Source organism: Hippichthys cyanospilos, chromosome 2 (assembly GCF_059441005.1).
Source record: "Hippichthys cyanospilos isolate Australia breed blue-spotted pipefish chromosome 2, RoL_Hcya_1.0, whole genome shotgun sequence".
Classification (NCBI taxonomy): Eukaryota; Metazoa; Chordata; class Actinopteri; order Syngnathiformes; family Syngnathidae; genus Hippichthys; species Hippichthys cyanospilos.
In genome coordinates, this window is record NC_142370.1 from 12,165,551 (window position 1) to 12,192,597 (window position 27,047).

The 27,047-nt window shown below is 41.2% G+C and overlaps 3 protein-coding genes across 5 annotated transcripts; 1 reads left to right on the forward strand and 2 right to left on the reverse strand.

The window, feature by feature from the left end:
- The first annotated feature begins 3,688 nt into the window (after positions 1-3,688).
- pcsk1nl (proprotein convertase subtilisin/kexin type 1 inhibitor, like) lies at positions 3,689-8,007 on the forward strand. Of its 2 annotated transcripts, none has more exons than XM_088405763.1 (5): positions 3,689-3,877; positions 4,641-4,833; positions 5,181-5,370; positions 7,136-7,230; positions 7,302-8,007. In XM_088405763.1, exons 1-5 carry the CDS (start codon positions 3,824-3,826, stop codon positions 7,619-7,621), a joined length of 852 nt encoding a protein of 283 aa, XP_088261889.1. In that variant the 5' UTR covers positions 3,689-3,823; the 3' UTR covers positions 7,622-8,007. The 2 variants fall into 2 exon arrangements, with proteins under 2 accessions (XP_088261889.1, XP_088261897.1); XM_088405771.1 differs by having other exon boundaries at positions 3,691-3,877; positions 7,136-7,231; positions 7,306-8,007.
- Positions 8,008-8,307: 300 nt separating this feature from the next.
- On the reverse strand, positions 8,308-12,453 carry lhfpl4b (LHFPL tetraspan subfamily member 4b). Its single transcript, XM_088405783.1, has 6 exons — positions 12,305-12,453; positions 10,796-11,056; positions 10,068-10,272; positions 9,654-9,733; positions 9,420-9,567; positions 8,308-9,123 (listed from the first exon to the last, which is right to left on the reverse strand). Exons 2-6 carry the CDS (start codon positions 11,018-11,020, stop codon positions 9,095-9,097), a joined length of 687 nt encoding a protein of 228 aa, XP_088261909.1. The 5' UTR covers positions 11,021-11,056; positions 12,305-12,453; the 3' UTR covers positions 8,308-9,094.
- Positions 12,454-13,269: 816 nt separating this feature from the next.
- hdac6 (histone deacetylase 6) lies at positions 13,270-27,008 on the reverse strand. 2 transcript variants are annotated; one of them, XM_088405753.1, is made up of 29 exons: positions 26,953-27,008; positions 25,601-25,698; positions 25,304-25,432; positions 25,139-25,224; positions 24,221-24,305; positions 24,096-24,136; positions 23,903-23,999; positions 23,721-23,818; positions 23,524-23,628; positions 22,997-23,065; positions 22,789-22,915; positions 22,640-22,705; positions 22,481-22,540; positions 21,717-21,806; positions 21,464-21,570; positions 20,928-20,995; positions 20,529-20,691; positions 20,316-20,444; positions 19,863-20,031; positions 18,832-19,037; positions 18,570-18,762; positions 18,294-18,443; positions 17,651-17,828; positions 17,194-17,330; positions 16,922-17,113; positions 16,683-16,799; positions 16,453-16,599; positions 14,259-14,387; positions 13,270-14,169 (listed from the first exon to the last, which is right to left on the reverse strand). In XM_088405753.1, the coding sequence occupies exons 2-29, from the start codon at positions 25,685-25,687 to the stop codon at positions 14,101-14,103; spliced, it is 3,294 nt and encodes a 1,097-aa protein (XP_088261879.1). In that variant the 5' UTR covers positions 25,688-25,698; positions 26,953-27,008; the 3' UTR covers positions 13,270-14,100. The 2 variants fall into 2 exon arrangements, with proteins under 2 accessions (XP_088261879.1, XP_088261886.1); XM_088405760.1 differs by lacking the exon at positions 26,953-27,008 and adding an exon at positions 26,583-26,879.
- Positions 27,009-27,047: the final 39 nt, after the last annotated feature.

The following is a 27,047-nucleotide window of genomic DNA, read 5'->3' on the forward strand; positions in this document are numbered from 1 at the left end:
TGCTTGTTCCAGCCATTGTTTATACTGTACATTGTTTCTCTGCTACTTAAAATCTGCACATAATTGTTGCTTCCCCAAAAAGTTTTTTTTTTTTTTTTTTTTTTTTAACATTAGGAAGCTAGCCTGAGTGGCGAGTTTAGCTTTTCAGCTGCTCACCAGTTAGCCGGGCTAATTTATTGTAAAGCTCTCAGTGGCTATCATCAATCTCCCGACGGACATTGCTGCTGACATTCACTTCTGCCCCTTCAGCCAATCAGAAATCAGTCATCTTTGTGGTTGTGGATGTCTGTGTTGTACAGTAACTAATGGTGTGTTTGTGTGTGTTACTGTGCATGTGTGTGTGTATGTTTGAGTTACCTTCCGCTTTCTTCACAGTTTTCTTTGTTCCTCTCCCTGTTGCTCTAATCTTGTAACTCTCGTTTGAAATGACCATATACATAGTTAGTACATAGATGCCTCATTGAGTTGGATTACCCGTTGCAGTAATATATATTTGTGTCTGCCATATTGGATGTGGCAGTGCCCATTAAAAACTGAAAGTGGACTGAACTTCAGAAAGCTACCAGCTACAAAGTGCATAAACCTAATGCATTTCTTTCAATTTTAAGATATTTAGGAAACAGATTTTCACCAAATATACTGTAACATGTCACTTTTTACCTGATTATTACCATAGTTTACTGATATACTGTATGTATAGGAAAATGGTACCAGGTTTAGATCTTGTCAAGAGAAGATATTTCCCAGGGTAGTAGGTGTGAGAGAAAGTTTCCCTCCTCACAGAAGGCTTTCTTTCATTTCTTGGAAAGGTACTAGTCCCAAGAGAGGTTCTCCTCCCAACAGTAGGTTTCATTCCTGACATTTTAACCCAAATAAAAATTACTAGTTCCCAGATAAGGTAATCGTTGCCAGAGAAGGTTCTATTCGTCAAAGAAGTTTCCAAAACCAAGACAAGTACTTATCTTGAGAGAAGGTTTAGGCTAATTTTAGACCCAGAGGTTTTATACTTCTATTATTTTTATTCTTGATGGATGGTACAAATCCCCAAACAAGGTTGAAGGCCAAGATTAGGTTCTTTACAAATCTCTAAACAAGATTTAAATCCGAAAATTAAGTTCTTGTCTCAAACTGAAGTTCTTGTATAGTGTATCCTGGTATTGTTGTTTTCTTTAAAGTTCTCTATGAATAAAGTTGAGTTGTGACAAGGTTGTAGTTTCCAGTGAAGCTTCTCACACTTGGTTTGTGCAGTCACGAAGAAATGTCGTTATTCATCCTTTGTTCCTAACACTAGCCACAGTCAGAAAATAACAATGTCAAAATTATATTATAATGGACAAAAAGAATTTTAATGACCATCAATATACCATGGTTCAATCCCATCTGGATTTGAGTTTAACATCATCGCTGGATCTCCAAGCAACACATGGATGAGGCATCTTCATCCATTACTCCACTTTGCTACATTAAATATGGTGGCAAAAATTGACACGCAATACAGTATCTGTATGTCTTTGATGATACAACAAAGATGATGGCGATGGTGAATATAATATCTATAATTTGTTGCTATGCCGCTTCCCCTGCTGTGCGTATCCGCCGGAATGATTAAATAAACAGCTAAATAAAGCAATTGAGTGGCTTGGTTGTGAGCAAACACACACATGAAACATTTATTGTATGATTTTATCAAGACAACTAACTATAAATGACTCATTTGAAACACCAACCAATAGATTGGTCAAGGTTCTTGTTCTGAGAGGATGTTGTAGTCCTGATTCATGGCACTTGTTCTACAAGAGGATGGAATTTCTGACAAAAGGCTCTGGTTCAGAGAGGAGGCTCTTGTTTACAGGTATACTCATGAGTAGTCATCCGTCTAAAGAAGGTTTTTGTCCTGGGAGAAGCTTCGTCCCAAGAGTAGGTTTTTGTCCTGAGAAAATATTCTAATTTGAAGAGAAGGTGCAAGCGAATGTACTTGTATCCAATGGTTTGTTACTGCGGTACTAATCCAAACATAAAGCACTATTACCGAGAAGTTTAAGTCTTCAAAGATGCTACTTGAGTCCAGAAAAGGATCTCATCTTGAGAGGAGGTGCAAGTCTTGATAGAAGGTACTTGGGTCCCAGCCAAGGTTCTTTGTCTAGTGGTACTAGTGCTCAGAGAAAGTCCTCACCCTAAGAGATAGTGTCAGTCCTAAAAGGAAGTTGTAGCCATGAGAGAAGGTTCTATTCTTGGAAAAGGTACAACAGCCTTTGGGCTGGAGATCTATTTTGAGAGAAGATACAGGCTCCCAAAGAAAGCTGTACTTTTAATTTCTAGAATTGAGAGAAGGGTTTGGCTCCAAGAGATGGTTCTGGTTGTCGAGACGGAACATATCGTGACACTAAGTCATGCTTATAGGTTTTACTTCTCAGAGGAGGTTCTAGGCATGAGAGAAGATTCTAATCTCATGACAAGGCTCTTGTCCTCGTGAGTAGTCTCAAAACAACATTTTTGTCCTGAGTGAAGATTATTATCCCAAGGGATGTTTTAAGTTTTGAGAGGAAATTCAAGCCTTCATTCCCAGAGAAGGGTCTTATTCCACAAAAAGATTTCAGTCTCTAATCCACGAGAAGGTTTTTATCGTACGAGGAAGCCTTGAGAGCAGGTACTCATGCAGAGAAAGTTTTCATTCAAACAGAAGTTCCTAGTCCCAAGCGATCATTAAAATCTTGAGAAAATGATCCCTTTTCTAAGGAAAATGCTTTTTCCAGAGCTAAGTTAAGTATTAGTTCTTGTGATGTCCTTTTTATGTATTCATCACCTTTTATATAGGATCTGAGATCAGTGACCCATTATCAGAACATCAAGTCAAACTCTCAAAGTGACATGCCAAGATGTCTCCCTCATTTCTAGCTTTTGAGTTTTAATGACAAATGCTGGGTCCTGTCTGAAGATGAGGTTCAAGTTCTGAAAGGTGAAACCCTGAGAGAAGATCATGCCCGGTTATGGTTCTCATCCTGAGACACGGTTCTATGCCCGGTTATGGTTCTCATCCTGAGACACGGTTCTAATCCTAAGAAAAAGTTCTACTCCAGAAAGAAGGTTCAAGTCTTGAGAAATACTGGGAGCTTCTGTCAGCAGATGTCACTAACATTTGTCATTTGTAGACTTGGGAAGCCCTTATAGCATAGGTGTCAAACTTGACTTACCAATTTGATTAGGATCATTTTCAAGCTCATGCAGATCTTGCTGATGAGCTAATCATTTGAATCGGGTGTGTTGGAGCGAGAAATACCCAAAACATGCAGGATACAGGCCCTCAAGGAGTACAATTTGACACCTGTGCCTTATAGACTCCTCTGATGAAGCGTTATACAAATAATCTTAACTTGATTTGAATTGACAAGGCTGTCATCGTAGTAGGACGTTCTAGTCCTAAGAGAAGTCTTAAGGTGAACTTCTTGTCCCCAGAGAAGGTCCCTGGAAATCTGAAACGAAGGTATCCTTTGAATTTAGTGGGCTGTCATCGCAGTAGAAGGTTCTAGTCCTAAAAGAGAGAAGTCTTAAGGGAAACTTATTATCTCCAGAGGTGGTCCCTGAAAGTATAGAATGAAGGTACCCTCCCTTTCATTCCTCTGTTCTTCTCATTTCTCTAGTTGCCCTTTTTTCACATCACTCTCACTCTCTCACGCTCTGATTACTCACCCCCGCCTCTCTCTCACTCCCTACCTCATCTCTCTTTAGCCCTCTCTCATCACTCCCCCATCACACTCATTTCTCTCCTCTCCCCCTCCCAGCCACCTCCTTGTTGTCAGCGTTTCGTGTATGTTCAGTGAACAGAATGGCGTCGTTTGGCCTGCTGGTGCTCGGTGTCGCGCTGCTCCACATCGCACAGGTAGGGGCCATCGTGCCGTTTTTCTGAACAAGTGTGATGCTCAACCGCCTGGTTCTAGTTTATCAGTTGTTTTTCTGCCATCTTGTGGAAGCTGTGTGTGTGTTTGTGTGTTTGCTTGTGTCAATGATGACTGAAATTGCATTTCAGCTCCTGGTCACCATAGTGACAAAAGGCAGTAGCCCATGGCAACAAGGCCTTACAGTCTCCTGGTGCTGTGTCTATTTGTGTGTGTGTGTGTAGGGTGTGTGCCCTTGGTTTTTGCTACAAGGCGAGGACCAAATCCCATGTTTTGCTGTTTTTGTGGGGGCCTCTTGTGGGACCCTACATGGTCAGACCTGATTTTGAGGGTCAAGACTTGTTTTCAGAGCACAGATGTCAAACTCCAGTCCTCAAGGGCTGGTATCCTATATGTTTTTTAGGTTCTCTATCCAACACACTTGATTTAAATGATGAGCTCATCATCTATCTGTGGAGGAGGAGCTTAGTCATTTGAATTAGGATTGTTTGCAAGAGTAACATTGTATACATGCAGGATACTGGTCCTCGAGGTCTGAAGTTTGACACTTATGTTTTAGTGTATAGGTTTGAATTGGATTTTGGTTGAGGTTATACAAAGGTTTAAGGTTAGGGTTAGCAACATGTATCAAGCTCTGGCCCTCTGTGTTTCCTACTTTCCTCTCAGCATCTCTTATTGTTTCTGTAGAGATTATTGTTATCATATCAATCACAAAAACATTGGTTTTGACTGATAGGTCTTTGTCAGTGTACAATTGCAGCTCGTGGAGGAATCAGGAGTCAAAAATTGTTGGCCTATGACAACAACCGTAATGAGATGATGGCACATCCAGCTTACTACCGTCCAGGTGGCTGGGGCAGGCCCAGCTTGGAGCAGGTTCTTCAGCAATTGGTGGAAAGGGGTCAGAGACGGGAACAAGAGGAGGAGGAGCAGCGGGCAGGTTGGATATAGCATCACACATGCGCAAGCTACTCTGCTGACACCACCAGTAAACAAACTCTACTCTGTCATTCGACCAAAAAAAAAACATTGAGAGAACAGGGCGATGGGTTTGAATTATGATCTAATTAAATTGGAAAAACAACCACGTAAAAAAACACGGGACAGTACGTGGCAATTTAATTTCTGACACAATAGATTTTTGTCATCCTTTTTAGTTCAGGTCAGAATTAGTTACTTACATAAGTATCTTGGCACCTCTAGGAAATAGACATTTTGAATTGGTCTACCACCGATGACAAACATGTGGCGTTCATCAATCCAATTAAGTCTGTCACTTTCACACAGCCTCCATGTCGACTTTGCTTCAACTCCTTGCCAATGCTGAGGCTGCGGGATTGGTTGACCCAAGAAACGTGCAGCTGGAAGTAGAGGACTTCCAGAGCCAGAGTGAAGGCCGAGACTTGAACATGGGAAGGCCCCCCACGGCTTGGTGGAGCTCCATGACACCGCAGCTACTTCAGGCCCTCCTAGACAGGTGATAGGATGGTCCTTAAAAGGTCATGTAGGATGTAACTACCACTTTTTAAATAGATTGTGTCCAAATAGTGGCAACATTTTTATGTTATGCTTAACATATCTGCTTCACAGTATTGAGGTTGAGGGTTCCAATTTGTAGTTCTCATGTTCTACCTGTACTTGGGCAGGTCTTTCCTTCCTCAAATTCCAAAAACAGACTAAATCAAGAGTATTTCCAGACTCGATAGATTTTCTAGTCTTTCAAACTCGACAGACATTATGAAAACTCTACAGAGCTCGAGCTCTTCACCACACTACAGTGCAGACTTGTCATAAGTCATAAAATATTATCTTAAAAGACTTCATGGATTAATTCGATTTCCCAAGGATGACAGGCTTGTTACTTGTTGACTTTTTAGCAATTAGTTTGAGACTATAGATCAGTCCAACTAAAGACTGTGAAGAGACTTGTCGAGGTATTTACTGACTACATTAAGAGACTTTAAAGAGTAGGCGTTTTTTTTTTTTTAAAGACATTACAGACTTTGTCAAGAGTCATTAGATATTGTTTGACGTTAGTCCAGATGAGTCCGACTGTCCAAAGACAGTGCATACTTGTTGTAGTCTTGACCGACTATCTTAAAGGAATAGATTGATCTTCTAAAGCAGGGTTCTTCGACCCCTGTCCTCAAGGGGCAGTGTTTGAGATGTCTGTAGTCTCCATGCTACAAGGCACCTGATTCAAATGATCAAGATCGCTATGCAATCACCAGACCTTGCTGATTGTCTGATCTTCTGAATCAGTTGATCATTTGAATCGGGTATGTCGCAGCCAGACATACAAAACATCCAAGAGGCAGGCCCTCTATGTCCAGCAGACTCTACAGATTTGTTGAAGAGTCTTCAGAAATTGGTTTGGGTCTGTACAGATGAGTGGGACTATCTAAATACGATGGAGATTTGTTGGAAGTCTTGACCTTCTGTCTTAAAAGACTTCAAAGACTAAACAGATTTTCGAAAGGCTACAGACTTATCAAAGAGTGTCTTTACAGATGAGTCTGGCTTTCTAAAGACATTGTGTCAACTACAAAACTATCTTAAGAGTCTCCAATGCCAAGATAGGCTATTTAAATACACTCTACAGACTGAAGGGTCGATTCAGACTTATGGAACATTCTTTGGAGACCAATCTTACCTTCCAAAACCCTCTGAAGACTTGTTGAAGTGTCTTTTCGGAGTATCTGAAAGTCTCAAACTCCAGTCCTTAAGCTTGTCTTCGATGCTGCTCTCTCTGCAGAGCTTCCTGATGATCTAATAATTGAAATCAGTTGTGTTTATCACAGAAGCATCAAAAACATGCAGGATTGCGGCCCTTGAGGACTAGAGTTTGAAATCTAAGCTTTGCACTGTAGACTGTAGAGAATTTTGCAGGCATCATGAAGATTCTTCAGAGAATCGCTAAAAAAATGTATGCAATATGTTTGTGGAACAGTCTACAAATCTGATTTCATAAAGAGTCTACAAATCTGATTTCATAAAGAGTCTATAGACTTATTGAATTGTTTGCAAACTATTTTGTAAGTCTGTAAAGACTAGATGGGATTTCTAAAAAAAATTCTTTACAGACAGGTTAAAAACACTTTACAGATCAGGCTTTTATATAGTGAGTTGATTTCTAAAGAGTCTTTACAGACTAGTTTGAGTATTTCAGGTGGACTCTTGGTGGACTCGCTAAAAAGTCCTTTATTTTGTTTTAAGATTAAAAACTGATGTGTGATTGGCAGGGTGGAGTCACAGGTAAGTGCAGCTCAACTGACAAAGAAAAGACTCGAGCAAATCCGCGGCGATGACTACGAAGACATTGGTGACGACGACGTGAGGTAAGTGCACAATAGCGAGTCAAATGAAAGCCAACCGACTTTCTCATCAACCGACTGTCCCGCCTCTTCGGCAGTCTAATCGCTAAGATTTTGCCAATCGTCAACCCCAACTATGCCATCACCAACCGGCGCACACGACGAGATCTGTCCGCCGCTGAGCCCGCAAGAGTCGCGCGCAGGAGAACTCGTCGTTCCCTCGGTGATGATGCCATACCGCCGTTTGGCAATGAACCACTGCTGAGGGTGAAGAGGCTGGGTGAGGAAGACCAGGATAGGCAGCAGCTTCATACAGTGGCAAACGCCAATGTGCAACCACACGGTACTCGACGTAGGAGAGCTGCCCTAAACCCTGTGCTGTTTCACCAGATTGTCAACTATATGAGAAAGTAGGATGCAACGGCGGGAAATTAAGGTGGAAGGACGTGGTGTTGTGTTGAACAGAATCATCTTTAATATCCTGAACATATGCATTTTCGAAAAGTGTCCTCTTCACTGGGTCATTGCTTTTATTGCAATTGAGTGAAGATCCTTTCGCCATCCATTGGCAAGTGTGGTCGGCAGAACCTAACCATTTGGCCTCAGCTGCCTCATCCTCTGTTATGTGTGTTGTTCTGTGTTTTATGTCGGTTTCAAAATGGCGGTACCAGAACATCATTCAGAGCTCTCTAATTGGTTCCTTCAAGTTGTGTTTGTGCACTGCAGCTTGTTATGTGACCACAAGTATGCGTGCCTACATGGCACATTGTAATCAAAATTAATAAAGATCAAAATATTAACCGTGTTTCACATTTGCTCGACTGAAAACGTTACTCGTTATGGGCAGGAGTCAAAAAACAATCCCAGGCAGATGGTGGCAGTTCCTGGCATTTGCATAATATACGTCCTTACAATTCATTTTAATTAATATTTAATTAATGAATGAATAATTAATCATTATTCATTATTTTACATTCATTTTTAAAAAAAATGTGTAAAACAGGCCCTTATCTCTAACACCAATGGACTCGATTGCACAGAAATGCAAAACAAGTGTGAGGACACATCTGTACAAAAAAATACCACTGACAACTTTCCAATCATTTCAGGTTGAATTTTTTAATGACAAATACTCAAATTTGTAATGATAGAATCTGACAAAGGAGTCTTTTTCATTGACTGTACCTTGCTGTTAGCAGCTGGTTAGCTGTTACCTTCCACTTTTACCAAAAATACTTCAGACCTTTCTTGAGGTCATCTTCAAAATGTACTTTGCTGCGTTCTTCTCTCCTGCTGTCAGACCTCCACTGGAAACCTCCATCACGCTGCTGTGCCAATCCTAGCTGCCAGGGGCCAAACATAGCTAGTCCTCTGCTATCATGGCGTCTTAGCAGAGGACATTTGCACAACATTTTACAACAACTAACTGTTGAAATCCAAATAGATCAAATGCTGACATGCAAACACTTGATATGCTACATACAAGAAAAACAACAAAAAATCCTGGTGTCACATTTCATATGAAAACACTATTTGTATGGACACCTGACCCACACTATTCAACTATTCAAACTGAAGCAAGGTGCAACGTCGTCGTTTCTAATATTCTATTCATAATCTAAGCTTACGTTGTCCTGATTATTGGTGTGGGTGTGTGTGCGTGTGTGTGTGTACCAGACTTGACTGAAGTTAATTGTGCAAGCTAAAGGTACTTGCCTTAGATTTAGTTTGGGAGCTAACTGCGCTAACTAAACAACATGTGACAGTGATAAACAACCACACTTTTGTCTTTCAAATTTGTCTATGTGACATCACAATGATGTCATTGTGACGATGATGATGACGACGATGTCCTTGTTTTGTGTGAAGAGGCAGAAGAGAGGGTATCTACGCCGACATCAGCAGTCCTGTAGTCACTGCTCAACCACACAAACACAATAAACACACACACAAACACGTCATACATAAATGGAATATACAAAAAAAAGGAAGCCAAAACACAAACGTGCAAAAACCAAACCAAAAACCATATATTTGCACACAAACCATCATGCAAGCGCACATACATAGGCAGTTAAATATGCAAAGAAACACACATGCAAATGAATGAACACACACATATACGCAAAAACGCACACACTCACAGAGACAAACACAAAAAAACACTCGCACGAGATACTTCGGTCTTTTTTTTTTTTTTAATTTGTCCCACCTTCCTTGTTGAGCGGTGGCAGGAGGGCATCTTGTCTGTTGGCCAGCACAAATGCCAGAGTGGCCAAGATGGCAGCATCCAAAACGCCCAGGATGGCCAGGATGAAGGCCCAGTGGACAGAGCAGTTCCCCGATGAGAAGCTCCCCACCTGGTCGCGACATAGATGTGCACACAAACTTACACCACTTTCAATGGCAGATCGAGCCAGGCCTGGCCAAACCTCGACTTACTCACCGAGTCGCCGCACAGGACTCTCATCTCTGGACTCTCCCACGAGTCAGGGAACAGCAGACACGCTAATGCCAAACAGAACCCTGAAGGCAGAGACATGTGCAACTGAGTAATTCCCAAGTCCCAAAATTGGTGACTCAAGTCCTCCTGATATGCGGCCTATTCATTTATGTCCACAGTAATGGACATTAGTTTTTGGCCAATATCTTCTGACTCATTCAAGTTACCCTGCTAAGTCTTAATGTGCTCCGTAAAATACATCCTAGCCTTTCCAATGGTGGCTCATGTGTTTTGCTGGGATGCAATCAACTTTGCTCTCATTCTGACACAATATAGGCCTACCCATGAACACAAATCCATAGACTTGGTCTCAGGACGATATGAGTGGACGCCAGCACCTAGGGCAAGCCAACCGACCTGCTGTGAGCTGCAGCCAGGCGCAGATCTTGTAGACGGTGGCGGCGCTGCAGAATCGGAAGAGGCACAGGCAAATGACACTTGTCCACACCGCCCATAGGGACACGCCCACCAGGACCGCCACCGACTGGAAGGACGGCAGAGGGGACAGACTGGACAGCCGACCGCGGCAGTCTGGAACGGGCCGGTCTGACTCCAGACAAACCTGACGTGAGGTGGGGTTACGCAGAGAAGGCCATACAGTTGTTCAAGTACAGTACAGTACTTAAGTAGATGTTTTTTGTTGTTGCATGAGACCGTGAGTGAATTGAGTGAAATAAATGACAAATTATTACTTATGCTTCAGTAAATATTCTGGCTATTCTACCCAGCCCTGATATTAGAAAAAATGAGCACAAGCTACATCATAAAGAAACATATAGTTCAAGAATCCCGAAAAAAAAAAGCCAAATCGCCTTTAGCGGATGCTTTTCAAATTAAGAGCAAATTCATTGGAACATGATGCAACTTATTTCTCAACTGTACAGCATTACAGTGTTCCTTTGAAAACTTTGCGTGCCTTTTATCCTGTTTTCTATGAATGCATATCGTGATTATCGATTCAATTGTAGAAATGAAGCAGATGATGTTAAACCTCAAAATTTAACAGGGCACACATGGATGGCGCAGCACTCTCAATTGAAGTTTTTTTTTCAGATTTGGATGAAAAAAATGTAGTTTGCAATCACCTCAAACAAGCCGAGGGTACCAGTTGGCGGGGCTGGCCCCGTCCCGGGATGGTGGATTTCGGCGGTTCCGATCCAGGACGGCTGCACCAAAATGACTACCTGGATGATGGCAAAGCAAAGTGTGCAGACGGCCCAAAGTGCGCCCACCGCACGGGCACTGCGCACAAACTCTGTCTGGTACAGGCGAGACAAGTCGCCCAGGGCGGGTGTCGCCACGGACGCCATGACTGCGCGCTCGGGTACCGTGACTCCACTGATTTCCTTGGGGGAGGTAGTGGGATGAAAAAGAACAGAATGGAGGACACCAAATTTATATGACTACTTCTCTTTTTTTATCCATCCCAGACAGACACACACACGCACGTCACAACTGTCTAAAAATAAAGTTTTCTGTTTAAACAGTTAAAAGGACACCAAACTTAGTTGTCAGCAGTTAGTCTATCATTAATTTGATATTTTAAATATAAATTCTTTTTATTGTGCAATGGACATATTAAAAAAAAACATTTTACCACTTGCTGTCAACAGAAAAATACATCATGTATGTGTTCAACCAATCACGATTCAATTTGTAAACATCATATGAACAAATCCAGAAAAGAGGTGAAACGTGATTAGACCTGGCACACGTGTTGTCATTTTCAGTCAACAGCAATAGCAAAATGCGTTTTCAAAAGTATTCATTGTTCATTTCAAATATTTGAGTTATCAAAGTAATTATAAACAAAATGTTTTTTTTTTTTTTTTTTTTTTTACTGATGAGAATGATTAAATAATTTCAGTAACCTGTTCATATTTATCTTCAAGACATAATGGTCTAGGACGGGTCAGCCAAACTCAAATTTCATCAAAACTAAACCGGAATAAATTTTCAATGTATTTAGTACAAGTTATGTGTTCAAGAGTAGGAAGTACAAAACTACTCCTAGTCCGTTATTTTCTATATATGATTAAAAATCGTGTAGATGTTGGTTCAATTGAGTTACAAATATAGCTCAAATAAAAGAAATATCTGATCTAAAAACATGTGGCCGAATTAAGTCCCAAATTTTCGTGTTTACAAGTGATTGATATAATCTTGTGGGATTGTATTTTTCAACCTCTTTTTGAACATGACAAGCGATTCACATATTTTGAATTCTGTCTCATAATTATTCCACATAATGACAAACAAGCACAATTATACGTATTAACATGACTGTATTATTCCCACTGATATTCTTCTTTTTTCAGCGAACGGAGAGAAAAGCCAGGCAAGCACGCGGAAACGCAAATTCCACAGCCGAGCTCAGATTCGAACCTCACTGTGAAGCAAAAGCGCAAACCACTAGCCCATCTTGCTAGCGCCCAATAACGAATAAAAATGACGTGCAGTCTAGGCATTTGGTAGCAGTCTTGCCAAGTTATTACGTTACGTTTTTGTTGCACAAAAATAAGCAACCACACGTCCAGTGACGTCATCTCAATTTTCATCAACGTGATTGATTTTTGCATCAAAAAAACCCCAACCTGCAGCTGCAGCTTCGCGCACACGCTGGATGAGAGCGACGAGGACGAAGGCGCGTCCCCGCAGCGTCCGAGTGCACGCGTTCACGCCAGGCTCAAACCAGGATGGAAGAGATGAGATGAGGATGTTGACGTTGCCGCTCCGATGCAGCGACGCCCGCTGGAGGAAAAAGGAGCCCTTCATTTTTTCATTTTGTTACTTAATTGTTGTTGTTGTAAATGATAACATGCAAGAATACGATTTAAATTGATCATTGCTTTAACTGTGAGGTGAGTTTTAACAGATTCAAGAAAAAAAATACTATTCCGTTTTCATTTCTAATTCTAGCTACAATTAATTGAGCAAATTACAATTAATGTGAAATTGTTACAAAATCATTTTTAGAAACGTACAAAACAAATAAAATAATAAATACACTGATTAAATTCAAGTATACCCGTTTAAAAATTCGATATAACGGGCATGTGCCTTGACAAAGCCAACTGGTTACAATTTTTTTTTTTTTTTGTAAAAGTGTCCTCTGATTGCCTGGCAACCATTTCCAGGGTGTCATTAGTCACTGCCAATATTTGGTGACCAGCAGTGGTTATTGAATTAGGGTACATTAAGGTTATTCGAAGTTACGTGAGATTCGAAGTTTCTGAAGGTATCAGCAGATCTATCAATACTTTATAATGCCTTGACAGGAACAGCACGTTTTTCTTTTCAAGAGCAAATTAATCAAAACTTGAAGCAACATTTTGTCAGTGATTTTTTTTTTGTTTTAATCCAAAAACATTTGAGTTGGTTGGGTTGAGTTGGTTGGGGATAGTAGACTGAAAAAAATATAACATGCGTTGCATAAAAAAATCAAATCCCTGCATTAGACTCTGATTTAATGACCATAATCAATTCAGCTTAAAAAAATGGATCTCTGATCTATAAAGGTACGACCACTTCAAAATTTTAGCGAAAAATTCAACCTTGGAAACATAAAAAATGTTTTTTAATGTTTGTACAGAAACATTATTGCACAACAAACAGGTCTCATGTTGTCATGAGAAACCCAACATCTTAATAACATCAACAATTCTCATGGGTAAAAGTGAAATATACACAGAGAACCCCTGCTATGATGTGGTTCATCTTTGGTGAGCCCCAACTATACTGTGGATTGATTTATTATTATTATTATTAATGGGTTTTATATTGCACACTCAGGCAAATCCAAATTTAAAGTTCCATACTTTTTCCTACCATATTGTTTTATGCCTTGTATTTGTTCTTAAGCAAACAAAATAGCAGTGGTTTATAGATGTTAAACCTTACGTTTATAAAACCGCTACATGGATGCTAATGTTTTTAGCCCGCTCATGGTATGTCCAATTATCTGGTATCTGTTGGGTCAATCTTTTTGCTAATTCACTATATAGTGCCGAATTCGCTTTCATTTTGAGGTTGTTTTACCATAAACAAAAACTGCAAGTGACAAAACCAGCTAGCAATATTTGATTCTTATTTGAAGAGGGTGTCTTCTTTTCATTTCTTCATTTTACAATAGTCTTCCATTTCTTACCAGCGAGGAGGTAAGAAGTGTTAACAACTGAGAGCGTTTCAATATGTGTTTAAAATATGTGAAAGGGGTAAAAAGTTGTCCAAAAAGTATGTAGCCTTTATATTGCAGTTTTTCACCTATCGCAGGTGGCTCTGGAACATATCCTCAGCAATAGACAGGGGCTCCCAATAATAACAACCAAATGTATAAAAGTGTGAACACTCTTCATTCGCATCTCCTCTTCGTGATCTCGTCCTCGTTCTTCTAACTCCAGGGTGGGATCTCCTCTCCAAACTTGGCACTGTGGGCTGCATTCTTCGCCTCAAACAGGGTCTGTGTGCACAAAAGAGGTTAAAAAAAACCAATATTATTAATTTGATGTGTCTTGACTGAAGGTTCCGTTTTAGCTTGTGCGACATTACCTGGTTGTGCACGTAGGCCTCGCACGCGTAGCACCACACCGAGAGGTCGCAGAAGCTCAGTACCACGGGATGATCGAACGTGGCGCCGTGAATCAACATGTGCTCGTTGACGTAGCGGCCACACGCCACCTAACGCCGGGGACACGTGTGACATCATCATTAGCTTTGCGCACAGAAATCTTATTTCACTGCTTTTATTAAGCAGACACCATGAGATTAGAATAAAATAAAGTGATGGGTGAGTATCGATATCGATCAGCGACGGACACGGACGATGGTTCAGTCTGCTCACTTCTTTTAATGAAAATAAGGCCGAAACAGCCTCAGCTAACATGAGCTAATTTTAGCTGCCACAGACACTGGCCGCTAACAGCCAACTGACCTCCGCCACCTAGCTCGCCCCCGAACGGTAATTAGTAATAATTACTAAGAGTACTGTACAGCTGATATAAAAATGTACTTCTGTGCCTCAAAATTCGGCTTACGTGGCTGACAGATCAATCATCCTAGAATTAGGTGTCGAATTAAAAAATTGCTAATCTTTAAGTTATTGTTTATAGGATACATTTGTACTTTTGGCCTTCATTTTTTGGGGAAAAAAAAAGTGCGTCCATCATTTTTAATAAGCTAATTGTTTGATTAAGTAGAGAAAGAGGAAAATAACCTCCTTAGAACCAGCCTATTCATTTGTGTCCACTGTAGTGGACCTCTGATTTTGGTCTACGTCTCTATGTAAATGTACACAACAATGGGCTGGGCCTAAATGAAGAGGCTCTGACTGGAGGTTAAGGAACATTTCTTATTTTGCAAATATACTTTCATTATTTACAAGAAATTGATGGAGATTTTGAACTTGTGGTGAACTGATAAAGGATGTGGTTTAGCAGGGCCTGGTATAATACAAGAGTCCAGATGTTTTTCCATTTGTGATTAGATTTCGCCATCCGGCGACGCCTCGTCAGTATAATGGAATGTGTTGACCCATGTTGTTATGTAACCAAAAACTGTATAAGCCAGTTTTGCAACAATAAAGCTGAGTCTAAGTGGGTACAAGTCTTTGGCTTCTCTCCAACAAAATCCATTAACCAGTTACCGTATTTCCCTGAGTACGAGTCCAGTTTTTCCCCCCTCATTTTCAACCCCATATTGCGGGTGTCAACTTATAACCGAATAACACAAAACAGACCCTTTTTTTCCACATATCTGTGTTTGAATAACATTAATTTGAATGTGAAGTAAGTAATATCATGTCATTTACAAGGCTTAAAATGATTTCATATACCTCTGATTCGATATAGTATGTGTCCGTTTTAGAGTGTTTGCACAGAACATCCCAAGAATGCACTTTCGTCAAGTGCCACATAATTGCCTCTTGACTGTCAACAACAAGGCTGCATGGCTATTTTTTTCTTTCACGGCAGACTTTGACGCATTATGAAAAGGAAAATATGTCTTGACTTGTCTCCTTCAGCCCTTGGACATGCCCTTGAACAAGCCGGCATAGATGTCGGCAGGCGGGGGGAGGAACAGTGAAGGGCCACGTTCCATGCTCTGATCTTGTAACAGTTGTCACTTGAGTAAAGAAAGCATGGTATAATATCCCAAGTAAGATGATCAGCAAATCATCTCTGAAGACCTCGTTTTCAAACAAATTGGACGCGTCCGAAGACGACTACCCAAGAAGGAACGAAAGGATGTCCGTGAGTTAAATGGGAGCAGCTCTTTGGATAGTGATGACGACTTTTAGGGCTTTTAGACAAATTAATATTCAGTTGTGTCACCAAAAAAAAAAAACATTGAAACTTCAAATCATTAGTTTGAGCATTTACATCTACGCCCACATGTACATCGCCTCGCAGTCTTGTCTTTTTTCCGCCCCGCTCCTTCCCCCCATAACCGCGGACTCGCTATACGATGTAGAAATGCTTCTAAAAGTACTCTAATTTTGTCATTTTAATAACGCACACAATGTGTTTTAATTGGGCATCCATGATCTATGTAAGCACTAAAGTCAGGGGTAGACTTATACTTGTGTTTTTGTAAAATTCCCCCAAAGTGAAGTAAAAAGAGTGGGTCGACTTGTACTCTGAGAAATACAGCAATTACTAAAACGAATGAAAACAAATAAGTAAATGAATACATGTAAAACAGAAAAAAAATAGCTAGCTAGCTAACAAGTGTTGCTACATATCACCTTGTAGCAGGTGAGGCAGATCCAGTTCTCCGCCTCCGAGGCACAGTCCTGACAGGGCAGGAAAACATTCATACCAGATGGGGGCAGGGGCCTGACCGCCTCCAAGTGAGGACACCAAGGAAGGGGGTCCACCACGTACATGGGACCCTGAAGACAGACGCAAAGACGCATCCTCATATTTGAAGCTTTTGTGTGGGAAATTCCAATGCACTCTGAAAGTCCTGACTGACCATCTGAACTTCACACGTCAGCTCCAGAGTTCCCTGAGGCTTGGACCAACCGCACGCACCTTCTGGCTCCTGAACCTCTTCTGGGTCACCAACTGCAGCTGCGGCGACGACGCCATCCTGAGCCCAAATTAAGAGGTAACTTTGGCGGTAGGTGAGAAAGAAATGGACGATAACAACTCCATCAAGAGGGCTTGATGACGTGGCAACAATGAAATGACACTCCCAGCCCATGAACTCACCGGTAGCAGCGAGCTCACAGCTGATTCTTTCTGCTCATGTGACAATTGACTAGACTCAGACCAGGATTGGTTCTGTTCAGTGGTCACTTGACTTGACTTTGTGTCCACGTCGGGGGCGCGCATGCTTTTGCTGATGTCTAAACTGGCTAATCCATGTGTGAGCTGGTCCAAACTGTAAGCCGCCGGATTGGTCTAAATAGCAAAAACAATGTCAACATTCGAATGGTCTGCTCTCTGCAAAAATAAGCATTTTTTTGTGTTAGTGCTCTTACTGCTGTGTCCTCCAGACCCATAGGGGGCAGTGGTTGTTTGTCTGGACCGACCTGTCCCACCCTCCTGTTTTTTCTTGGTGCACTGCGCTTCGGAAGAGCGCTCGGGGGAGATACAGCTGCTCGCACTGATTCTGGGACTAAGAGCGAAAGTAGAGTTTGAACCAGGATTGGGCAAACATACATGGGCCAGGTCATTCCTGTATATTTTTTATGTGAATGGAAACTATTTCCAAAAGTTAGCTAAATAAAAAATCCATAATTCAGACATGCAGTGTTAACAGTATTAGCTTCTGATGTTATCATAATGTGGAGCTAAATTCTGGATATAGGAGTGTTTTCTGTTTGCTTATGTTTGTTTGCCTAGGCGCCATTAAAATAAATAAATATATAAAAAATAATAAAAAAGCAAGCATTGGAGGCCCACTTGTGTCCCCTGCAGGACGCTACTTGTACTCACTGTTTATTCTCAATGACTTCCAGTAAGGGGCATGGTGTCGGATGACCTCGTTGATGGCGGTGACGGCGGAGTGATGAGGTGGGTGGAGGGGCGTGGCCAGGGAAGGAGGAGGGTCCCCGAGCAACACGCTTGTGCACATTGCCATCGAGTCAGAGATGGACGTCAAGTTATAACCGCCCTGTGGCATGAAATGACAAGTCACTTGTAACATGTTTTGTCAGCTAGCATGAGGGACTTTGTGTTTATTTGTGTTTATTGCAAAATGTATTTTTTGTCAGGATAATATTTATTAAGATTTGTATTTTTTTTTTCAATTATTATTTTAAAATAACTGAACATAGACCAGCTCGTATTTACCTGCACAGTGTTAGTCAAAAGTTTGGAAACACCTTCAAATTCACATGATCACATTACCAGGTGACGCAAATAACGCTCTTAACTCTTGCACAGCCATGAGTTCAAATTTATTACCGGTCATAAAGCATCATCCACATCATTAGGCTAACTAATAAAATACCATAATGTGCAAAGATGTTACCTGGACAAAAGGTACAAAAATGATGGGTGAAAACAGCAATTAAAGAAAGAAATGTGACATTTTTTTTAAAGACCATATTGCCCAGCCCAAGTTAGCATCGCTCACCTCTAATATGAGTAAGACCCTCCCACAAGCCAAGGACATCAGCATATGCGTGAAGTGGGCATAACCCTCTGGAGTCACGCGGTACCCGCCCAGAGGGTCTCCCCGTGCGGCGTCGAATCCCGCTGACACCAAAACCAGACTTGGATTGAACTGTAAGGCAAGGCAGTTTTATTTACATAACTTGTTACACAGGGCAATTTATCCATTAAAAAAAACTACAGCAGCGGTGTACAAACTACAGCCCATTGTATGCACATTGAGAGAATGTGGTCTTACCTCAGTGGCAATCGGCATAACGACGTGATGGAAGGCGGCGAGATAGTCGGCGTCTCCCATCCTCCCGCCACTCCAAGCAATGTTGACGTTGAAGCCCTTCCCCTGGGCAACCCCCACCTGGTCTGGGGCAGCGTCCTCCGAGGACGGGAAGAAGCTGCCGTTGTCGTAACGATGAAGCGAGATGTAGAGGACACTGCAGAAAGGAAGAAACAACAATGACCTGACTGGTCAGGTGACACACACAAGTCAGGTGACATCTTACCTGTTATCATCTTCGAACATGTGCTGTGTGCCGTTGCCGTGGTGAACGTCCCAGTCCAGAATTAACACTCGAACAGGTGCGTGCTGGTAAGATTTCTGTGCGTAGCGAGCGGCGAGCGCTGCCGTGTTGAAGAAACAAAAACCGCACGCAGTGTCTCTCTCGGCGTGATGACCGGGGGGACGCACTATCGCCACACCGCTTCGCACCTGCACACACATATACACAAGTTTGTATGGTTATACTTGTGAGGACATCCATTGACATAATGCATATCCTAGCCCCTAACTATAACCTTAACCATCACAGATGATTGCCAAACCCTAACCCATTTCAAACCTATACTCTAAAAGCAAGTCTTGACCCTCAAAAAGAGGTCTTCACAAGTGATGACCAGCTTAAATGTCCTCACTTCTCCAAAACTTCCTCTCTATATGGGTAGAAGATCCAAGTTGGTTCTCACAAATTTAGCCGGGTTCATTTGCGTATGAATGTGAATGTATGGGGCAGCTCAGTGGAAGAGTGTTTATCACGTCCTTCTTACAGTTCAGAGTCCCGAGTTCAAATTCAGCTCGCTCCAGCCTTCCTTTGTGGAGTTTGCATGTTCTTCCCGAGCCCACATCGGTTCTCTCCAGGCACTCTGGTTTCCTCCCACAACCACAAAAATAAGCATGATGAGTATATTGGACTTTCCATATTGCCCTTAGGTGTTGTTGTGAGTGTGAATGGTTGTTCGTCCCGGTGTGCCTTGCGATTGGCCCTTGCGATTGGCTGGCAACCAGTTCGGGTGCACATTTGCACCTCACAGTTCTGTGTTTCTGGGTTCACTTTCCTTTGCGGTGTTCGCATATTCTTTTACTCTCAGGACCCCGAAACAAACATTTTTGCCGGTCCTTTCAAAACAGTTTGAATGTTTTAGTTTTCTAGTAGTCTGGGTCAGGATTAGCATGATATCAAAAATCAGATGGAGTTTGGCCCACAAACACTTGTTCTGATATCTGAGGATGTGTTGGAAGCTGTGCTGTGTTCTCTACCTGTCCAGTCATGATGTGGTCCACAGCACTGAAGCAGCTTCCAGCAGCCAGCAGGGCCGACTGGAAACTCTGATTATTGATGTAGATGGAGTTAAACTCTTGTCCCAGTTTGTGCAGGTCTCTGCTCTTCATCGTAGTGGTAGACTTCATTTGCTGGATGTGCTCAGTGCTAAAGAAATAGACACATGTGCAAAGTCATGGTTTTGCTCACCCTTTAGCCTGCCTCCACAGGATAGACAAGAGGAAAGCAGCAATTGTATGAACTGAGAACTAATAGCGAACACACACAGACACACACACACAAAATATCAACTTTTACTGCTCAAAATGTTTAAGGTCAAGTATCAAATCAGTTCCAAGGATGTTACAATGTTGACTGATCACAGCGTAGACCACCAGTTGAGTTTATTTCCCCACTCAGATTTGAAGTTGAGCAAGACGTCGGTCACGTACGTGTGACACATGGCGAGCTCCTCTTCTGTGGCGAATCGAACTGGGATGCGTTGGCAACGTTCCACCAACCCCAGCTCCTGATGCCTTGAGAAGATCTTAAAGATTCTTTGCGGCATCTCAGGGTGATGTCTGCAGACGGAGCGGAGCGTAGTGGACCACATCAGTCGTCCGATCCAATGCAAGACACCAACGAGGACACACTCATCCACTCACCTGTCCCACAAATTCAGGTGCTCCATCATTCTTTCATCATACACCAGGCCTGTCGTCATTTTTGTTGATTTAAGGACATGTCCTTCGGCAAGCCGGTCACTCTGTGGGGCTTCCACATCGGTTGTTAATCTTAGGACATGTCCTTCAGCAAGATGATCGCTCTCTATAGGAGACAAAGTACGAGAAATGAGCAAAAATTAGGACATTCTACAAGCCAGAAATATAACAAGCAATTTTCTAAAGTGTATATTGACAAGGAGATACATCTAAACCTTTTGTTAATTTAATATGTATGACTGGGTTCAGGAAAGACTGGGAAACACTGCATTAGAATGAGACATGAGAATCCACATATCTGCAAAGATCCATGATTGTGTGTGTTTGTGTGAATGTGTATACCCAGCACTTGCAGTGATGTCCAATATGGATAAAGAGCTGAGATGGTCTCAGAGATGGACTTCAAGGCGCTGACAAAGACAAATGACATTTTAAAAACTTTGTTAGCACACAATAGCTTTATGATAGCTAAATAACGATGGTATCAAAATGTCATGTCCACCTCTGGTCATGTGAGTTGACCTCCAGTTATCTTAATTCTTTTTCAAACATTTTAAAAGAGTTCTAAGATGTCTTAATAAAATGTCAATGGCATACTTTTGTTAAATTATGAAAAATATTGGTTATCAGCCTTTTTGACTGCTACTATGTTTTGTAATCGGCCAGAAAAAAAACAACATATCAGTCCATCTCTATTTTGAAGAAAAGCTGCCAAGTCCTTGTATGTGCTACATTCTGTTTAATGTACCTCATTATTTGGGGAATTTCCAACTACAACCCAAGAGGGCACACAGGGAAGACTAACACAGGTTGTAAGGCAAAAAGAACAAGTGCAGTTGAATGAGTTGAACGAGTGTTAGTGTATGTCTCAAAGGTACCAATCAGACGGAGTAGTGGATGGAACCATTGGGGCACAGGCACCCCCCAGCAATGCACGAACACAAGCGGTAGCAGCCTTTGCTGTCGACTGCAGGTTGTAACCTCCCTAGGCATACATAAAGATACATATGTAGAGACAAAATGATAAGCCCTTTTATAAATACTAAGCACTGCCTCCAGTAACAAAAAAAAAAAAAAACTTTTTGTGACCAAGTTGCAGAATTGATTAGGCACGGCTAAAACATATTTTACCTCTAGAACCAGAACGAGTCGACCTTCTGCCAAGGACATCAGCATGTGTGTCAGTGTCTGGAAACACTCGGGACTCACACACATCTGACCCTAAAAATAAAAACACATTAGGTACTGTGGCGAGATCATTTTGGGATATTAAACTCATCATTTTATTCCACATAATATTATTGCGTCTTTCTATAATATCCAAGTGAAAGCTTTTTGCTCAATGTTCCAGTCAATGCCAGTAGAAGTAGAAGTAGAGTATCCATGTGAAAGTGACACCATGTCCAAACCTTCGACTGGCAGTGTTTGCTACAAGTGCCAATAGAAGCAAAATTATATAGGCTTATAGTTGTATTAGAAGTATCCATAAAATTACAGGAAGTAGCTATACGTATTTAAAGAGGTACTGAATATATTTAGCAATTTTCAGCAGTGAAAGGTTCATATTTTGTCCTTTAAAAATATTTTTTCATTCATTCATCCAGTCTTCCATTTTCTTTAGCCGCCTAGCCTCACTAGGGTCGCTGGCTTGCGGGTACCTCAGTATGAAATAGTAGTGCAGTATAATAAAACTGGTACGGCACAGAATGATAAGAGTATACTGTACTATATGAACTTGCTTTAAATGCTGCTAGAGTATGCCTGTTTGACTGTGTATTGGCCAGAGATGTGTAAATTGACCCTGGTAATTGCAGTGCAGCGTTTGTTGCCATGGTTTCCATGTACAAGAGGGAGCAAGTAATAATGTCATTATTGCACAAATTATCTCAGAGTACCTTGGGATCTCCAAGTGCAGCATCAAAACCAGCGCAGACCAGCACCAGTTCCGGCTGAAACTTGACGCGCACACACACAAACACACAGGTAAAAAAGAAAACATTTTTATATGAGTGTGATGTCAACAGCTATCTTCACAAAAAAGCAGTGAATGTTACTTCATAGGCGACAGGAAGCAGCAGTTGCTGGAAAGCACACACATAGTCTGCATCGCTTTTTCCAGCCTGAACAAGGAGACAACAGATACGAGAGCAAATTTTAGATATACATACATACAGTATATATATGTGTGTGTGTGTGTACTGACCGTGGTCCAGGCCAGGTTAATGTTCCGTCCCTCGGCAGGGGTGCTGCCCACAAAAGTGTTGTCAGACTCTGGTAGATGGGGCCAGAACGCGCCCTGTTCAAACCTGTGCACACTCATGTACAGCACGCTGTCACGCGCACACAATGAAGCAGTTTAGCAGCACACCAATTTGACTATTTTTGTGATGTTTGAAAGGGGGAGAGATAACCTGGGATCTTCTTGGAAAACGTATTGGACACCTTGCCCGTGATGAACATCCCAGTCCACGATCAACACCCTGACACACACACAGTTTAACTTGATCAGTCATTTGCCTTCATATTTGCTTGATGCCTTCAGTTTATCTAAAGATGTACTGTATAAATGTCTTGACTCTGGGTAAAAATTTCATTTTATGAACCGTATTTAGCGCCTCTTGAAGTGAAGGATTAGAAAACTCATCTTGTGTGTCATGGGAGGACAGGTCATTCATCCAGGAGCCCTATATTCAAAATAAATGTAGACAGTGTGCTGTGTGTTACTAAGTGCAGATTGAAAATGCCTTAAATGTCCTCAGAGGGTGTCTAAATTATTTAACTTTAAAATTCGATGACTTTCTGTTTTTTTTTTTTTTTTAGTTCTGAATTTGTCAACATGTTCTGCGTAAATGTCCTCGCTGTATGTCTGAATATCTTCACTGTATGTGCAAATGTTCTTTGTGTCCAAATGTCCTCCCTTTTCATCTTCATGACAAACCTTTTGACTTTGTGTTTCCTCTGAGCGTAACGAGCTGCAATGGCCACGTTGTTGAAAATACAAAAACCATTGGCCTCGTTTGACTGCGCATGGTGTCCTGGAGGCCTGGTATACACAGACAGACACACAAATACATACACATTATTAGTGGTTATCAAGGGATGCCTGAAGACTTCACCACAGCCTTCAGATCATACCTGGTGACAGCGAAGCCGTTCCTCAGTTCACATGTTAACACTTGGTCTACCAACTGGAGCACTGAACCCACTGCCAATATGGACACCTGAAAAGTCTCCTACAACACACACACACACACACACAACAAATATGTTAAATAGTGTGTGCGCGCAACTGTGTGCATGTGTGTGTGCATTCTTACAGGATGGATATAAATGGAATCATATTTGTCAGATAGTTGATGCAGTTCTGTTTCAGACATCATCTGAGTGGACTTAATCATATCAATGTAGTCTTTCCTGCATGGAGGACATGAACACACACTAACCACTCAAAACTGATCACAAAATATGTAAAACATGACGATGACTCGTCTGAAGTTTGGGTGAACTCACGTGTGCACGAGGAGCAGCTCTTCATCAGTGGCTGCTCTGGGCTGAAACACACACACACACAAATTTAAACAATAAACACTTAATTCTCCTGATTCAGCTTGTAGTCAGTAGGTCAAAAATTACACCTGCACTTGAACGCAGAGCGACAGGAGCTCTTGTCTGTTCAGCTCCTTCATGATGGCCTTCACTCTGGCTGGACTTTCTGCATGACTGAACACAGATGCCAATTGTTAACAGAATGATGAGGACAGTAACCACAAAGGTGCTACTTTAGAAGAATAAGGACATATGAAAAGTAAAAAGTACTACTCCAAATAATTTTTTGAGTAAGTGCCTATACAAAAGGTATTGAGCGAAGTAATGCTCAAGTGATAAATCACTGTTATGGTTTATTTTTTTTTAAACAAAGCATCAAAATCTGACAAATATAAAGGGAATGTACATATTCACATATTGCCCAGCTATATCACTTCAAATGAAACAATACCAAAATCTTTATAACTACATAAATTCTACTGCAAGGAATAAACAGTCATAAAATAACTGTTTACACTCCTGAAACAGGAACAAGAATTAGTGTGCCCGCCTGGACCTGTTTGATCGGTCAAATGGCTTCAAATGTCAATAGTAGTTCCAATGGACTGGTGTAACAGTCATGTGACAGCGACCAACTTAGAGGTCTCTTTGACAGACCAAAACATGCCCAGATCATGCAAGCAATAATTAATCAAATTAAAAGTACCAAGCATAATGTACAGTAGCTCAACATAACAGTAAAAGTCACATTTCTTCATCATAGAAATATTTTGTGTAAAGCATTGACATCACTGTGAGACTGCGGTTCTCAAATGTGGGCATGACTAACCTTAGGGGTACATAGAGGCACTTCAGGGATTATGTGAAATTTTAACAGGGTTTGTGCAGTATCAACAAATCAAATTCCATTTTTTATAATGCCGTACATACACTTGTATTTTCAAATTAAAAGCAAATTAATTGGAACATCTTTATATGACGCACATAAACATGTCAGGTGAGCTTACTTGGAGTCCCACAGGTTCTGATGACGAGTGAAGGTCTCCGAATAGACCAAACCTGTCCCACTGGCAGGTGACTTGCTGGATAGGTCCTATACTCACAAAAATAAAAAAATATGTGGAGCTACAGAGAAAAAAAGGTTCTACTGTGATGGTATTGGTTACACTCACCAGCTGCTGTAGCTGGACCTGCAAGTCCTCAGTCTGCTGTTCTCGGCTCCTTGACATTCTCCCTTTCTTCTTTGCCTCCTGCAGACTGCTACCTTTCTTCCTCCGCTCGTTTCCTTGAACAGCGCCTCCCTATATGTGCACATACAGTGTACGTACACACATAAAAACAACTTGGCAAACATTGACAAGATCAGAGTTGTAGAAGAGCCTTTAATTTATGATTGAGAAGTGAATATATCACCCACACTTTTCAGTTTTTGATCAAACATTGAGTAAGCAAAAGTTCGCCTGAGTTACCTGGGGGGAAAGACGAGGAGACCTTCTCACTGGCTTTGGTTCACATGTTGATGTCGACGATGGAGAAAAATCGGCTTCAGACGACATCTCAAACCAGGCTGAACACACCACAGTTCCTCATTAGTAGACACGTTGCTATACTGTACATACAAACAACTACATTGTGCTTATTAAATTGATTTAATAGCTATACTCAAACAAAGCAGAACTGTGTCGTTATGGTTACGGCATGAGCGATTAATCATCTAGCCTTTATATCAGTCAATATTAGGCCTTGTGAATTTCCCTACGGGGATGAATAAAGTATCTATCTATCTATCTATCTATCTATCTATCTATCTATCTATCTATCTATCTATCTATCTATCTATCTTTTCAAAATATCAGTTGCCAGAGTTTTGCCAATTAATTTCCAAAATAACTCTATTTTCCCAAATAGTAGTTCATGCTGTTCAGTAATTATGGGTGGAAGTAAAAGACCTGCATGGATGACAAAACTGTTTTCTAATGAGAATTGCAACCTTATCCATTCATCTTATATACCTATTAAGTAACAAAATATCTAAGTGTACATTTTATGGTCAGATTATCCATACGTGGGTTGCTCCCAAAATATATACATTAATCTACTAACTCAATTTGGGTTTTATGATGGCTGTCTGCATGGCTGACAGAACGTTTCTGTGTGTGAAGTGCATTCTCATATTACCAATTATACACATTGACTGTAAGCATATAGACGTCCATACTCCAATGGCTGTTTGTAGCATGTAAAAATTTGAGACTACCCCTGTTTCGTCAGTTAAATGACTAGTACAAGTAAAGGTACATGTGTTTGGACCATTGTGTCAATGAAAACAAAAACAGCTCATGAGAACTGAATTTAAGAGCTGATCGTCATATTTTCTACATGTGATAATGACTAAAAATGACTCAGTAGGTTCTAACATCAATAGTTAAGGCATTGATTGTAATGACATACCTGAGTCAACTCAGGATGAAATGCCCCTTTGATGTTTCATCTTTGGTAGCAACCGCCAATCAATCCTACTCAACAGCCAACTCCCAGTTAGAGATATCACGTTGCTATTAAATATAATCATACGCAGGTTCCACATAATTCGTGGTCACAAATTCGTATTTTCGGACTTTATCAGTTTGTGCGCATATAATTGATATAATGTCGAAACAATTCAAAATAATTAACCCCATGTCAATTTTAGCGGTGGTATAAAATGCCCGTAGAAGGCAGATTCAAATCATTGTTAATATTTATTTTCACACTTACTGTTAAGGCCCATGTGTAAAAATATAGTCTTCAATTAAATTCAAAACAACATGAGCGTACTTACAGTATATTCTCTGCGTTATGTTTACTCGTGAGTCTAAGCGCCAACGAAACGGCGCATGTCGGTGACGTCACCGCATGGGCGTAACTTTGGTCCAC